At 39.2% G+C, this 15,227-nt stretch overlaps 5 protein-coding genes across 5 annotated transcripts; 3 read left to right on the top strand and 2 right to left on the bottom strand.

Moving 5' to 3' along the window:
• Positions 1-5,342, bottom strand: LOC134668376 (SCY1-like protein 2). The gene is made up of 7 exons (XM_063525855.1): positions 5,134-5,342; positions 4,216-5,051; positions 3,484-3,961; positions 3,083-3,277; positions 2,346-2,565; positions 1,568-1,759; positions 1-660 (listed from the first exon to the last, which is right to left on the bottom strand). Exons 1-7 carry the CDS (start codon positions 5,258-5,260, stop codon positions 114-116), a joined length of 2,595 nt encoding a protein of 864 aa, XP_063381925.1. The 5' UTR covers positions 5,261-5,342; the 3' UTR covers positions 1-113.
• A 988-nt stretch (positions 5,343-6,330) lies between these two features.
• Positions 6,331-7,299, top strand: LOC134668180 (TM2 domain-containing protein CG11103). Its single transcript, XM_063525687.1, has one exon. The coding sequence runs from the start codon at positions 6,393-6,395 to the stop codon at positions 6,933-6,935; it is 543 nt and encodes a 180-aa protein (XP_063381757.1). The 5' UTR covers positions 6,331-6,392; the 3' UTR covers positions 6,936-7,299.
• Positions 7,300-7,942: 643 nt separating this feature from the next.
• On the bottom strand, positions 7,943-10,390 carry LOC134668377 (small ribosomal subunit protein uS15). Its single transcript, XM_063525856.1, has 4 exons — positions 10,252-10,390; positions 9,960-10,087; positions 8,786-8,951; positions 7,943-8,106 (listed from the first exon to the last, which is right to left on the bottom strand). The coding sequence occupies exons 1-4, from the start codon at positions 10,272-10,274 to the stop codon at positions 7,968-7,970; spliced, it is 456 nt and encodes a 151-aa protein (XP_063381926.1). The 5' UTR covers positions 10,275-10,390; the 3' UTR covers positions 7,943-7,967.
• A 236-nt stretch (positions 10,391-10,626) lies between these two features.
• LOC134668148 (NADH dehydrogenase [ubiquinone] 1 beta subcomplex subunit 4) lies at positions 10,627-11,202 on the top strand. The gene is made up of 2 exons (XM_063525666.1): positions 10,627-10,833; positions 10,930-11,202. Exons 1-2 carry the CDS (start codon positions 10,699-10,701, stop codon positions 11,140-11,142), a joined length of 348 nt encoding a protein of 115 aa, XP_063381736.1. The 5' UTR covers positions 10,627-10,698; the 3' UTR covers positions 11,143-11,202.
• A 5-nt stretch (positions 11,203-11,207) lies between these two features.
• Positions 11,208-12,825, top strand: LOC134668147 (uncharacterized). Its single transcript, XM_063525664.1, has 2 exons — positions 11,208-11,626; positions 12,562-12,825. Exons 1-2 carry the CDS (start codon positions 11,489-11,491, stop codon positions 12,772-12,774), a joined length of 351 nt encoding a protein of 116 aa, XP_063381734.1. The 5' UTR covers positions 11,208-11,488; the 3' UTR covers positions 12,775-12,825.
• The last annotated feature ends 2,402 nt before the right edge of the window (positions 12,826-15,227 follow it).

Here is a 15,227-nt window from a genome sequence, read left to right on the forward strand (position 1 = left end):
ATTTGAAATGACGTAATTTATGAACAGCCCCTCTTCATAAAACACATGCGTCAGACAAATCAGATATGGACATTGGACGTGATTGTACGTGATGGTGCAGTCAAACTCAAAACCTAACTTAACAAATCCATCATCTCATTATCACTTTTCTTTACATTCCCATTCTCACTAGTCGGCAGAAGCGACTCGAACGCCGACCAATCCTGCTTCATTTTCGTCTGGTTATTCTGATTATTCGCCCACTTGTTGTCAAAGTTCCCGCTAGGGGCACTAGGCGGCCAATTTTGCCCGGTAAATGGCTGATTTTGATTTTGTAACTGGTAATTTGGCTGTATATTATATTGTGGGGACTGTAAGCTAGGATTGAAGCCTGTAGATTGATTAAATTGCGAACTTGGAGACTGTATTTGGTTAAATTGTGTGCTTGGAGACTGTATTTGGTTAAACTGTTGGTATTGTGGTGTCGTTCCGGGAGATTGCAGTACGGGGTTATAGTTTGGGGTATTTTGAGGGGGTTTGTGCGAGAGTTGGTTGAGGTTGGACTGTAGAAGGGAGGAGGTCAGGTCGACGGGGCGGGAGGGGGGAGGTTTGGAAATAGGAGTGGGGGTGGGGAGGGGTTGGTGGTTCATTTTCTGTGCCACCTTTTGCTGCTGCGCGATTCTGAAAAGAAAATATGAGTGGTGAATTTTTTATGCGCCATCACTAGGAAAGCGTACAACCCGGCTGATGGTAGCGTTAGCGGTCAACGTAGCCTATGAACGCTTGCAACTCTTTCAGTAAATACGAACGGAATACTTACGAAATAATAAATTCTTGATAAAACAAGTAGAATTCTTGAAAGACAGTAGAAAGACAAATAAATAACTTATGAACTAAATACATCTATAAATAATACTAAATTAAAACTAACAACCCTAAATATATCTAAAATCTAAACAGCACAAAATAATTCATGTAGAATTGTAGATACTAGGACACATGACTTTGAGTTGCGTAATAAATCGATTATGTCTCAACACGTATATTAAAGAGGCATTAAAAATAAAAACCTTTAGACTAAAATCGTAGCTAAAATGATGTCATTTTGTAGGACAGTTTCGTGGAAAGATTACATTTCGAGTGGATCCCATATCCGGTTTGCATATACTCGTATTTGTTTTGTATGAATCACATTGATAACAAAAGACGTATAGATAGCAAATTAACCTATTAACAACTGTTCCTTTTTTAGGGTTCCGTACCCAAAGGGTAAAACGGGACCCTATTACTAAGACTCCGCTGTCCGTCCGTCCGTCACCAGGCTGTATCTCACGAACCGTGATAGCTAGACAGTTGAAATTTTCACAGATGATGTATTTCTGTTGCCGCTATATCAACAAATACTAAAAAGTACGGAACCCACGGTGGGCGAGTCCGACTCGCACTTGTCCGGTTTTTATCTTATATTGTTATAGCTTTTCTTCCGGTATGTTAATCATACAAACTTTTATTTAAAATTAATGAATAATTATTTTAAATAAATAAATGTACCTGCCATCACTTAACATTATTCACATACGACACTTACCTTTGTTTATCTTCAATAGATAGCGACCCTCCTGTGGCTGTGAGCGAGCCTCCGCTGCCGGTCGCGGCGCCTGTAGGCGCGGAGGCCTGCAGGCCGAGCCCCGCGAATAACTGTTCGACGTCGGAGGCCGGCGCCGGCGCCGATACTAAAGTATCCGGTGATGTGCTGGAGTTCACTAGCGCCTCCATTCCTCTGAAACAACAATTATTAATTAGGATTTTATATTGAAACGGATTTGTATAAAGCACAATGATATAAGACAACTCATCTTTATCCCATATAATTGATTGAGACTAAAAGAAAAGACCAGGGTACTTAAATAAACTAAGGCAGAATTTGCCAAGCTTTATAAACAAAAACAAAAGGACAAACAAAACAAAACAACAAAACACAACACAAAACAACAAAAGGAACAAAACACACAACAGGACACAAAAACAACAAAACACAAACAACAAAAGGAGTCAAGTCCATCACAGTAGAAACCAACAATATAACAGTTTTAAACTCTCGCGTTTTGTACACAAATTTGATTACACGAACGGGTCTACCGCGATATAACGTTGGAATTTAAGGTAAAACCAATGAAATTATGTCGCGGTAGACCCGTTTGTGAAAATAAATATGAGAAACTAACAAATTTCACGAGTGTGAAAAAATCACAAATGTGATTGGCCAAGATAGATTGGCCTAAATGTTTTATCAGACTGAAAGAATCACAACTCAAAGAGCGGCGATTTTCCGACTTCCGGACTATGATAATAAATGCATGACTTACTTGGACTCGTTCTGTATCGAGTTAAGTTGCTCCAACTTGGCCCGATGTTCGGCCTCCACTTTCCCGATCATCTGTTTCACCAGTGAGATGAGCGCGTTGAACTGACTCAGGGTCAGGCCGTTCTCGACGCAGAGCGGCATCAGGAAGGGCAGCACCTTGGTCGCCATCACTTCCTTGGTGATGCCGAGCTTCTGGTGGCTTAGGGCTAGCTTGTAGATACCTGGAAAAAGAACGTAAGTACGTAATGTTAACACGAGGGTGACAAAAGTGTCTACCGTCAACATCGTTCTTCGTTCTGTCTCTCTATCGCTCTTTTATATTCGAGCGACAACGGCGGTAGGGACCTGAAAACCGATATTTTTTGGGACGTTTCAATATTTAGCCATGGATTTTTGTTGTCCCGAAAATTGAGAAATCAATTACAGTAATACAGTGAATACACATAAAATTTTAAGTGTTGCATATTTTCAGTTGGGAATCTGAATGAATGAATGAATTTGAATACCATGGTTCCGAACAAAAAGTATTCGGATCAGGTACCTAACCTCATCTTAAAAACTTAAACTATTATTGCTTATTTGCATCTTACCACTGCAAATTATACTGAAACCTCACCTAAAATCTCAACAACACAGCAGCCTTCCTCGAGGGTATCTGCGGCAGGAAAGGTATGATCTCATCCAGCACTAGCCACTTGTCCAGGTGCAGGATTACAGTAGACCCTCACCAGCTCTTACCTAAGATGCCCATCAGCACAGCAGGCTCCCGCGAGGGTATCTGCGGCAGGAAGGGAATGATCTCATCCAGCACCAGCCACTTGTCCAGGTGCTCCAACAGTTTCCCGATGCACAGCAAACAGTTGACCCTCACCGCGAGGTAGCTGGTGCCCAGGCAGAGCTTTTTGATGCGGGGGAGCAAAGCATTCTTCATTGCTGAAAATATATCAAACACATGTAATTTACATTGCAGAAAAAAATTACGAAAAATAGGTAATTTCTATCTAACTAAAAATTATGTTGTATGTATGTTTCTAAATGAAAGGTTCTATCTATATGAAAAGTTGTAGGAAAAATTATATCAGGTGAAAATAGGTCAAGTCTGCCTTCAAATTTTCATAAACTATAAACATTTTACGTACCTGGGTAATCAATAAGTGATGCAAATGTAGGTAACACTGACAAACATAGCTCTTGGATCTGCTGAGCGTCAGATTCCAACGCTCTATACAACATTGGTAATATATCCGTCTTCACCTCTTCACCAGGCGTCAGTTTTAGTAACAACTCCATCTTCTGCATGAATATTAGCAGTATCTGTATTGGATCTTGTATTAACATCACCGGCTTTAAAACCGGTAAGATATACTTTATGAATTCCTCTTTAGTGGAATTCTCAGCGATTAGCAAGACATTTGGTAGCACAAATGGAACCATAGGAGCATTCACAAACTCTTTAGTGAGGCATGGGAGGATCCGGTAGATGCAGATGCGGTGTGGCATCTTTTGGATGATCTGAGGAAGTCCCTTGTAGAATTGGGACTTCTGCAGGTTGTCCCATTGGAATAAGGAGTCCAAGTAGTTCAGGGTTTTTACTCCAACATCTTCAAAATATGGTATCTGAAATATGTTTCATTAATTAAAATGAAATCATTAGAAACAGTTTAAATTTAATTGGATATTAATCTATTTTTTATTGATTTATTATTTAAGGCACAAAACACATACTCGTATATGGACCTTTAAATATGCCATAGCACTCATTAGCAGCACAAAATTAAACCCTGAATATTTTTTCTTTAAATTAGAGTGATAGATACTATTATGCCAACATTTACAGCAATAAGGTGGATCAAAAATACAATAAATCTCACCTTCAAGAACTGATGAGGATCAGGTCTCAATTCAGGAGTGACATTAAGCATTAACTTGACATATTCCCTCAGCCCATCGGCCACACAGGACAACCGGGATGGAGACAGGTTCCTCAACTCATTGGCAAACCTCTTAAACTTTCCATAATCACTCCCAATGTTGCCCAGAGTCTGGTGATTCGGGCTGTGTGTGGCGTAGATCACCATGCCAAGAGAATAGATGTCACTCGCAGGGGAATGTGAGGCGGAGAGAATATATTCTGGAGCGAGGTAATCTAGGGACGGCTGGGTTAACGCATGCATGGCTTGGCAGTACTCGTTAAATGGCCAATAGGGAGCAGCCCCTGGGGAACTTTGATTTGCAATGCAGAAGTCAAATCCAAATATCTTCCAAGCTCCTTGCTGATTAACTATAACAGATTCTGGACAAATATTATGATGTAAAAGTTTTACATCATTATGTAGGAAAGCTAATCCTTCTGCTACTTGCATTAGACCATACTTGATTTCTAGTTCATAAAGTTTGTAATTGTTTAAATGGTTCGGCGGTGGCTGCGGCATGTTTTCCATATTACCAAGTATGTTAGCTAAGCTCGCAAAAACGGGTTCTGTAGCAAAGGCCAAGCTCTCTCGACTCTCCTCGAGGCTGTGCTGGACTGTCAGGATCTGAGGGTGCCGCAGCTTAGTAAGCTGGACGATACCCCGCTTCAAGGTTTCGAGCATTATGTCTCGATCTGCCTTTGTAAACCTGTCAAGTAATTTCTTCTCGAACACAAATATGGAGGCTTCCTGTTTCGTCGATTTCTTGTACCCTTTGTAAATTTTCCATAGTAAACCTGCAAAGCGATGTATCCATCATTAGAATACCCAGGAAGACCATTGTTTAATAGTTAAATATGTGTAGTACGAAGAAATTACCTGGCCCAGCGCTAGCGATGAACTGCGTAGCCTCAAACTCTCGTGTTACAGGGTTCCCGGGCAACACACCGGACAACTGAGACACTGTGTTACTGACCGATGAATAGAACTTATTGAAAACCTCCATATCGTCCCAGTTTTAACTTTTTGGGAATGACAAATTCAACAAAATCATTACAAAAAAACACAGCCAATCCTACGGATGTAAATGTCAATGTGACAGTAAGTATTCGTTCAGAAATTGGTCAGATATTACTGAGCGGCTGCCGCGAAAACCGAAATTCGCAAATAGCGGGGATCTTTCTCTTTTACTCCAATGAAGACGTAATTAGAGTGACAGAGAAAAATCCCCTCAATTTGCGAACTTCGATTGTCGCGGTTATAGCCCTGGTCTCGGATCATGTTTTGTTTTATAAAAAAAAAACCGGGCAAGTGCGAGTCGGACTCGCGCACGAAGGGTTCCGTACCATTATGCAAAAAAAAAAACAAAAAAAAGCAAAAAAAAACGGTCACCCATCCAAGTACTGACCACTCCCGACGTTGCTTAACTTTGGTCAAAAAACACGTTTGTTGTATGGGAGCCCCATTTAAATCTTTACTTTATTCTGTTTTTAGTATTTGTTGTTATAGAGGCAACAGAAATACATCATCTGTAGCCCCCTCCAGACTATGCGCGTGAATCGCGGGCGAAGCCGCGAACGCGAGTGTGGAGTCGATTTCGCAGGTCTGCGTTCTGGACTCCACACTCGCGTTCGCGGCTTCGCCCGCGATTCACGCGCATAGTCTGGAGGGGGCTTGTGAAAATTTCAACTGTCTAGCTATCACGGTTCGTGAGATTCAGCCTGGTGACAGACGGACGGACAGACGGACGGACAGCGAAGTCTTAGTAATAGGGTCCCGTTTTACCCTTTGGGTACGGAACCCTAAAAAGGCATAAGCCCCCTCCAGACTATGCGCGTGAATCGCGGGCGAAGCCGCGAACGCGAGTGTGGAGTCGATTTCGCTGTCTGCGAAAATCGACGCCACACTCGCGTTCGCGGCTTCGCGCCGCGATTCGCGCACGAGTGTGGAGGAGGCTATACCTACACGAAAGAACTTGTCTGTTGGTCAAAATACACATATATCCGGTGTTATGTAGAGCCCCGGAGCTAAATCTTTAAAGCTTTACGAAAAACGCCTCTCTGACGTCATTGTGTGACAATCAATCAAATGGTCAAAATCTCTATTTTCACTTCATTTACGAAAAATAGAAAACAAGAATGGAATTTCTATTAAGAGTGGCTTTAATATTGTTTGCCGTGATACCCTACAGCATATCAGAGAGCGCACCAGTCTCTACGGAGCAGTATAATCCTTTGGGACCGCTCGTCAAATGCAGTTTTCTCCCAATGGAATTCCTGGACTGCAATGAGCTTGTAGACCATAAAGGGAACCAATCAGCTAAGGAGGCTATGGGCCATGGCTGCGTGAAGTTTGGAGGCGTTAAATACGAGGATGTAGAGAAGGCCAAAGCGCAATGTAAGCCTTTGGAAGGCATTGAATGTTACGGCCCAAGAAATTTTCTCCGCGAGGGTTTTCCTTGCGTGCGATACTCTGGGCATTACTTCACTACGACGCTTATCTACAGTATATTGTTAGGGTTCCTGGGCATGGACAGATTTTGTCTAGGACAGACTGGGACGGCAGTGGGGAAGCTATTGACACTGGGTGGGCTGGGTATTTGGTGGATAGTAGATGTTGTGTTATTGATTACGAACAGTTTGCATCCTGAGGACGGGAGTAATTGGAATCCTTATGTTTAGATTTATATTTAAGTTAATGTAATATAAAGTAAATATAGTTCAGTGTATTAAATATATGGGACATGGCAATGTCTCAAAAGGATAATGGAATTTACTGTTGTAAAAAGATTTGTTTGAGAAAGACATCAAGTTAATGTTCACTGTGTATTTTTTACACTGAACTTCTAATCTACTGTTGAGGCTGATATATTTTATAAATTGTAAAACTTGTCTGAAGTTATGTTCTCATAATTTATGTTGAGATTAGTGTGATGTTGTCCTTTAAGAAAATTCTTTTATAATAAAAGGTTAAACATTTTGCATTTGTGTGATGTTACTTTAAGAAAGTTTATTAGCTAATAAGAAATACATTTTATAAGACAAATGTTGCCTTTCCTTTGCAAGTCCCACACTATCCCATTTCCAGTACCAAAATTCCCTTTTAGGGATAAGTTCGCCTCTGTACATAACATTTTTATTTTGTTTTTGTCCGTTTTATGTAAACCTGTTTATGTGCAATAACAATAAAGTGACATACATACATACAAAATTGGTATAAAAAATTTGCAGGGAGTAAAAGCCAGAAAAAAATTGGAAAAAGTTATGCCTCTGAGGGATGTAGGTTTGGGTGAAGATGTAGGCTCTGCCATTTCATGGACAGTAGTATTACTTCAATGGGTTTGGCCAGTTGAAGTATTTAGCAGATGGCGCCAGCATAGCTTGCCCTATCAATCCCTAGTTGTCAATTTTTTTAATGGACTTTTGTGCCCTGGATGCCAGCCCTTTTAGCAAAATCTCATAGAAAAAGGGGCAAGCTATATGCATCATCTATGCAAACCTTTGACAGTTGCCAACCCCATTTAATTAGGTACATTGTGTATATTTCGGTAGTGTTTGGTTTCTAATACCTAACTAGTCAACAGAAACTCTCAAAATTAAAAAAAAAAATCTGCAAGTAGGCCTAAAGAGCTTTTTTACAAGTAAATAATTATATAATTTTAGTATTATTTGATAATCAAACAACAATAGGTGTTTTATAAAGTTTATTTAAACTTAAGCCACCAGGGCTGAAGCGGTGCTGGACTCGTACTTCCAGTTGGGGGGCAGCACGCTCTTGGTCTTGTAGTAGCGCGCCAGCCTGTGGATCCTGGACTCTACGAGAATCAGCCGGAACTTGCTGTCCTTGTCTTTCCTGAAAGATAAATGAGTTAACTTTAATAATAGGCCACTTAAAAGCAGTTTTACTATTAGTAGAAGTCTATTGCAGTAATAAATGTTTAAGGGCCACATCCAGCGTCTTTCGAGCGTCGGCATCTGGTCAGCGCCACTCAGTGCTATGGAAAATTACGTCGCTGTGCAGTTGCGTCGAGCAGCGGCCATAGAGTTGTAGACGTCGACGCTCGAAAGACGCTAGATGTGGGGGGCCCTATGATTTATGTCAAACAATTATATTACACAATTAAAATCATATCACTGTGCTGAGAAATCAAATTATGTTTTATAATATAACATTGCACATAAATAAAAGCAGTTAATTGCTTATTTTTACCTTTTTGTCATTAATGGGACTGCTCTCAATGTCAATCATGCCTGACTGTGGGAAGTGCTCAAATGTATGATAGTTATGGCTAGCATAATCTATGGAGTCTTTGCTTTGCTATTGCTGGAATAGGCTTTGATTGCCACATTTTTAACCTGTATAGGGCTTTTATGCATTTGAACACAGCAACAGGTGATGCCTGAATATAGGCTTTATAATTTATACTGCTTGGATTTGATTGGTAATAGCAAAATTACAGTTAAAAAACTGAGCACCAACTGATCGCAAATATTTTTTAAGCAAACAAAAATATAAAGCAGTATCAACTTGCCTATTGCGCTCCAAATGCTTCCTCATGGCTACAGCCTTCTTGATAAGGTAGTAGAGGTCCTCGGGTAGGTCGGGGGCCAGGCCCATGGCCTTCATGATGCGGAGGATCTTTTTGCCGGTGACGAATCTGACTTGGGCAACTCCATGTGAATCCCTAAGCATGACACCTGGAATGCAATTGAAATTTATTTACTGATTGCATGTGAAAAGGCACAAAGCTAATGGGTGTAAGTAGTTGTAGAACCACTGTGATATTAACACATTCCTTGCCACCCAGACAAACAAGACATCTGTGCCAGGCCAAACAATTTTGTCATATAAATTTGTAATACCACAATTCCCACTATCAGGTCATCCGGTCTGGGAACAATACGTTTTCGGCACTGAATGTGTTAATGACTTGTACACAATAGTGCAAGTAATTCTTAAATATTTCTTCATAAACAGTCATTAAGTAATAGAGACTAGTAGTTCTTTCTGATATTCAATTTGCACATACATGTAATTATAATTAAAAATCTTAGGAATCTATTTCTACAATCAACACAAGCCTTTCTACATTATACCACAAAATACAACTCAATAGAGCAACCTTTCATCAGACTCAAATAGATAAATGATCTTAGCCACTATGAGAGCACTCTAGATTTAAGCATTAGTATGTTACTAACACATATGGACTTTTTGTTCGAAATAAACTATTATTGATTGATTGAATATAAAAAGCCTACGCATTCCGGTGCTGGGCCGAGGTCCCATATCTCAGGATATGAGCTTTATGCCAGTACAATATGGATTGGGGAATAAACATATAGCTTCATAAAATGTTTCCATGTTTCCTCATCATTATTCTTTCTCTTACACCAGAAATAAGTAGTAAATACTAAATAAATAAAACTGTAATTCTGGGAATCTTGTTGCTAGGTCAGGCTTCATCATGCAGAATCATGATTAAAATAAATAAATAAGCATCCTGTTAATCAATAATTGATGACTTCAGAATATAAACGTTACATGTAAAATTACCATGCAGTGAAGTCAGAAAATTTGTCTTGCTGAATTTTCTCAATCTTGGGATTTAAACGTGTAATTTAGGTTCATTTTTGTAACGATTCTGTCATTCAGTAATGATTTCATTTAATACAGCACCATAAAACAAGGTTTAGGGAACTTACCGATCTGTGAGGGGGTGAGACCCTTCTTGCCAAGTTTGAAGATCTGTTCCTTGACATCGTCAGCGGTCAGTTTCAACCACGTGGGGACACTGCGGCGGTACGGCAGTGCCGATTGGGAAATACCCTTACTGAAACAGAAATTACACTTGTTATCCAAGCCATGTGGTAAGGCACGAAATCTCTTGTAGGTTATGTTGCTGTCACAAAAACACTTCTACACATCCGAAAACGGAGATTTAATTATCATTATGTAGCACAACTTGTAAATATGATGATTTAATAAAGAAATTACCCAGGTGCGTGCATACGACCCATGGTTGCGGCCTTTTCACAAAATCGCCGGACTGACAACGACAACAAGGAAAATCAAAAAGATGGTGGCCGGAAAAGGATACTTTTTTAAACTTTGCACTTTGTGTCTATGGTTTGCTAGTGCGACGCTCGATCCGGTTTTACGTAGCAAGTTCGAGTAGACTCGTGGGAGTACACTATTTTAGTAGAAACACTTATTTAGAAGTATGTATTAAAATGCAAGCAATAAAATGTTTATCAAATACATTTTGACAAAATGTTTAAATTAATATATTCTAATATGAAATTAATACAAATCTAATAACCACAGATATTGAAGGATTTCAACATGCCACAACTGTCACTGTCAAATTGACAGGAATTGACAAATCGAACGAATACGAAACCTCCTCATCTTCAGCCAGTGTTCTAAATATTATTCTCTAAAATGGCCGATTACGGCATATCCGAGAAAGAACTCAACCTTGTTAAACAGCAGGCCGCGAGGCGAGCCGAGCTTAGGAAGCAGTTCTTAATGCAAAGGACCAATCCCTTCAAACATGCCTCAGAGGCTGGTTATGTGGTATGTATTCATTACGTAATTTATTGTTATTGTACCCATTTTTTTATAAATAAAAGTAAACAATATGACAATTATTTATAACGTTTTACATTCCAGTTCGACCCAGCTATCCAGAAGTTTATGTCAATGAAAGTGACCCAATATGACCACTTCCAACCTAACCGTCGAAATAGTCTCTTCGGTATTTGCGCTATCGTGATCCCAATGTTCGCGTTCGGGTACCTGGTGTGGAACGACCGCAACACGCGCGAACAGAAGATCAGGAGCGGGGAACTCGTGTACAGAGACAGACTCTTCAAATTCACATAAATTAATCATTGTAAATTAAATAGCAATTATAATATAGTGTACAAATCTGTGTATTTACAAGTTTAGTTTAATTAATTATCAGTAGTTAAGTTTGAATGTTCCACTGTATATATGTTACATATGAAATTAATGTGAAATTTAGGTCTACCTAACTTTGTGAGTTTTGTGACTAACCATTTACTGCGTAAAGTTTGAGAATCTCAAAAATTATGAACCAAAATTCAAAAGCACAGTAGTGAATTCTATCAAAACTTCTTAAACAGTTTTCAGCCGTCAATGTCAAACAATATTTCCGTCATCTGACATCAACATCTCTATTTCATATTACTCAATAGTTTTTTAAACAATGTCTGATGGATATGGATTCTCTGAGCTGGAGTGTAAGATTATTCAGGAACAGATAAAGCGGAGGCAGCTCATGAGGGCAGAATTTTTGAAGCAGCGGAGTGACCCGTACAAGCATGCTGCGGAGGCGGGCTACGTGGTGAGTGGCATTGGAGCTGGTCACTAGTTGTGAGTTACTTGAGTTAGGCGTTAGAAGGATTTTAAAGATTGTAAAGCCTGAATGAAGTCTTTAAAACAAATCAAGCATTATTGAAAAAAATTATTGTAGGACATTCCTATACAAATAGATTATCACACTCATTGCCATTAAGTGCTACAGGTTATGCTCGTAGCGCGTAGCCACGGTTTCGCCGTATGTAGCGCGTAGTCACTACGAACAGTGTACCCGACAGACGGGTTCTTGGCCCTGAACATGTTAAGCCACACAGACAGAAAGCTCAAAAAAGCTTGTGTTGTGGGTACTCAGACAACAATATGTACATAAAATATATAAATACTTAAAAAACAGTCATGACTCGCAAATAAATGCCCTCACTGATTCAAACCCAGGACCATCAGCATCATATGCAGGGTCACTATATAACGTAGGCCAGACCAGAACCAGCTATAAAATCAACTATGCAAGTTCATAATAAGCTAACCACTAATAGTACATTACGATACATTTGCGAAAAGTAGTAAATTCGCAACGAGTAGCTGGTTACAATCGACACGAGTTGCGCATTTTTCACACGTGTGTTGTACAACGTTTTACAGTACATATCCTTTTAAATTTTACTTTTAGACAGGCACGTATATTACCGCACGAGGGCGGTTGTAGTTATTTACGATACAAGTGCGGAAAAGAGGAAACTCGAAACGAGCAGCGATAAATTAAAACACGACCGAAGGGAGTGTTTTAAATCGACACGAGCTGCGTCTTACCTATTCGCATGTGTATCGTGTAGATGTAGAGGCGTGTAACAACATATATATTAGAAACGTTGGCTTGTGTTGTAAATCCGTGAGCTCGACTATATAGAGAAACATCAATTCCTTAGGAAATATCAATGACATTATTGATACCCTTTCCAGTTTGACAACGGCATCCAGCGCTTCATGTCCCTAAAGACCTGTCAGACCGAGTACTTCGTGGCGTCTCCTCGAACGGCGCGGTTCGGCCTGCTGGCCATCGTGGCGCCCATGGTGGGCTTCGGATACCTGTGCTGGAGCTTGCGGGAGAGCCTCGAGATGGACTACCGCTGCGGCAACATTCGATATAGGGATAGGATTCATAAATTTAGATAATTTCTGTATGCGGCATGTTTAAAGTTACTGAATAAATTCAGAATGTCATGATTATTGTCTATGGTCTCTATAGGGGTTATTATTCACTGAGCGAAGGGAAGGTATCTGTTTCAGCTGGGGCACAGAATAAATAATAGTACTAGGTACAGAAGACTCACTCTCTAACATAACGCGTCTGTTACGATCCGCACAGATCTGGCCGCTGGTGGCGACAGCGCCACGCGCGGCTTATGGCTTTCCCCAAAATTGGGGCGGAATGGATGTACTTTTAGCTACCTGTAGCAAAGCGATGAAATGGCGGAGTGAGCCACGCCTGGCTGGGGCAAAAACGCTTCTGTATGTCTGTCCGATGTTCTACTCTACAAATCGTGTGATTTGCACGGATTTAGAATTAATAATCCGGATTGTGTACACTGGCCAAAAAGTGTGTCCACATGAGAGGTTAAACCTGAGTCCTGCATCTCTTTCTAATTAGGGTGACCATAAGTCACATGAATGTGGGATATTAGCATAAGATGGATTATATAGTTTGGCCAGGTTCTTTTCTCATTCGCACATAATCAGAGAGAATAATACTGTATTTTCCCTATGCTAGTATAATTGCCCCAGAAAAGAGATGGAAAGTCATTTTCCCTTCTGTAAAACGCTTCACACAACCTTACTTAATTTAGTCGTTATAAAAGCTTTTAGTCGTTATAAAATCTATTACAGATGGGATGAGCGTATTGGATCGCGATCAATGCGATCATGGTCGATTGTGAGGAAGGTGGTCCGCCGTACGTCCATCAAAGACACAGCTATAAGAGAGAGCGAGACAGATATCCAGGGTCGGGTAAAACGTTGTAGTTGCACTAGGTAACTAGGTAATTCGCAAATCGTATCGATCAAAAACACTGCCATCGGTCGTGTTTTAATTAATCACCACTCATTGCGAATTTAATTCCTACTTTTAACACTTGTTTCGCAAATAACTTTGTAGTTATTATTACTATGCCGACTGGTTATCGATACTAGTCATTTTGTCAAGCCCTAGCGTAGCGTAACAATTTATGTTTTTACACGAAATTATCTTGATTATTGACTAAAATGATAAAATATTAGCACACAACGAAATAAAAACTTACATTTAACCGTGTAAACCGGCATCTTACACTATTTATGCTCTTCATAATTTAACAAAATACCTATCACTATCAATATCATACTCATGGTGTGTTAATATACGTGATGACTTCCCTTTTGCATACTTTAGCTATTCTTTAAGCGTAAGCGTCATCGTAGATTTGTAATTGCAACAAAATTTTCAAATTTGCCGCCGTTGTATACGGACGGAAATATGTGTTCAACCTATATAGAATCGATTACATATATATAAATAGTTAGAATTAACGTTTCAGTAATTAAATATTATGTATAAATATGAGTCTGTAATGTCTAAGGACTTTGGATTTAATTTTTGGCAATTATTAGCTCTCATTACGTGAACCGAATAATTAAACATGCCGAAATAAGTATAGTTATCTTTATTTATTTATTAGTATACTATTTAGGTACCTAAACTTATTTTTACATTAAGTACGTAATAATAATTCTGTAAGACCGATCTAAATCGTATCGACATCATGGTCACCCTAATGAGGTTTGACAATGTTTTCTTGTATTTTTATCGTAAAATTGAATAATTGTGACCAACCTGTAAAAGATATTCCACAATCAGCGTAGCTTTCACTTCTACAACCCCACACACAACATGTTTTAACCATTTTTTAAAATATTTTATGAATAAATGCTAAGCGGCGCCATTTACGTATTTTGTAAATACACGAAAAATACGTCATCAAGTTGGGGATACCAATTAATATTCAAAGTTACTACAATTTCTACCATATTCAATTTACTGTTTTTTTTTGTTGTACACATGCTTGGCTTAATCAGTTAATAATATTAACATCATAATAATTAACAAATTACTTAAAAGATATCAGAACTGTAATCGGAATATAGCACTAAAATATTATAAGAAGATAATGAATTTCAGTAGTATATTGATATAATTTCTACCACAATGGTATCTTTTTAACATTGGCAACATGTGCGAGTGAGACACAGGGCTCGGGTTTTCTATCTCATGTGGACCGTTTTCTCTAGTCTGGTACGAACAACTTTCTGTCTCGGGGATAAGGTTCAAATTAGTGTGGCAAAATAAGTGACAAATCGCTCCAGTTTAAACAATATAACTTCATGGTGATTTGTTGAGAAGTGTTACTCAATCTGTTACTGAGAAGAATGATTTATAGAGTAGGACAGAAAAAATGTAGCGAATGGATAGATCTCATAACGCTTTTCTGAATAACGTCTATGACCTTCCTATACAAAAAAATATGATATCGATTATAACGATTTATTTTTACCATAAATGCTTAACCGAGTATTCTGAGCGTTAACTTAATAAT

The sequence above is a fragment of the Cydia fagiglandana genome, chromosome 10 (genome assembly GCF_963556715.1).
Source record: "Cydia fagiglandana chromosome 10, ilCydFagi1.1, whole genome shotgun sequence".
NCBI lineage: Eukaryota > Metazoa > Arthropoda > Insecta > Lepidoptera > Tortricidae > Cydia > Cydia fagiglandana.

Coding starts and splice junctions, on each gene's coding strand:
- LOC134668376 (XM_063525855.1), bottom strand. CDS start 5,260: ATGGAGGTTTTCAATAAGTTCTATTCATCGGTCAGTAACACAGTGTCT. Junction 3,962..4,215: donor ATCCTCATCAGTTCTTGAAG/GTGAGATTTATT, acceptor AACATATTTCAG/ATACCATATTTTGAAGATGT. Junction 3,278..3,483: donor ATCACTTATTGATTACCCAG/GTACGTAAAATG, acceptor ATATATTTTCAG/CAATGAAGAATGCTTTGCTC.
- LOC134668180 (XM_063525687.1), top strand. CDS start 6,393: ATGGAATTTCTATTAAGAGTGGCTTTAATATTGTTTGCCGTGATACCC.
- LOC134668377 (XM_063525856.1), bottom strand. CDS start 10,274: ATGGGTCGTATGCACGCACCTGG. Junction 10,088..10,251: donor GGTCGTATGCACGCACCTGG/GTAATTTCTTTA, acceptor TTTCTGTTTCAG/TAAGGGTATTTCCCAATCGG. Junction 8,107..8,785: donor AAGCATTTGGAGCGCAATAG/GCAAGTTGATAC, acceptor TTTATCTTTCAG/GAAAGACAAGGACAGCAAGT.
- LOC134668148 (XM_063525666.1), top strand. CDS start 10,699: ATGGCCGATTACGGCATATCCGAGAAAGAACTCAACCTTGTTAAACAG. Junction 10,834..10,929: donor CCTCAGAGGCTGGTTATGTG/GTATGTATTCAT, acceptor TTTACATTCCAG/TTCGACCCAGCTATCCAGAA.
- LOC134668147 (XM_063525664.1), top strand. CDS start 11,489: ATGTCTGATGGATATGGATTCTCTGAGCTGGAGTGTAAGATTATTCAG. Junction 11,627..12,561: donor CTGCGGAGGCGGGCTACGTG/GTGAGTGGCATT, acceptor TACCCTTTCCAG/TTTGACAACGGCATCCAGCG.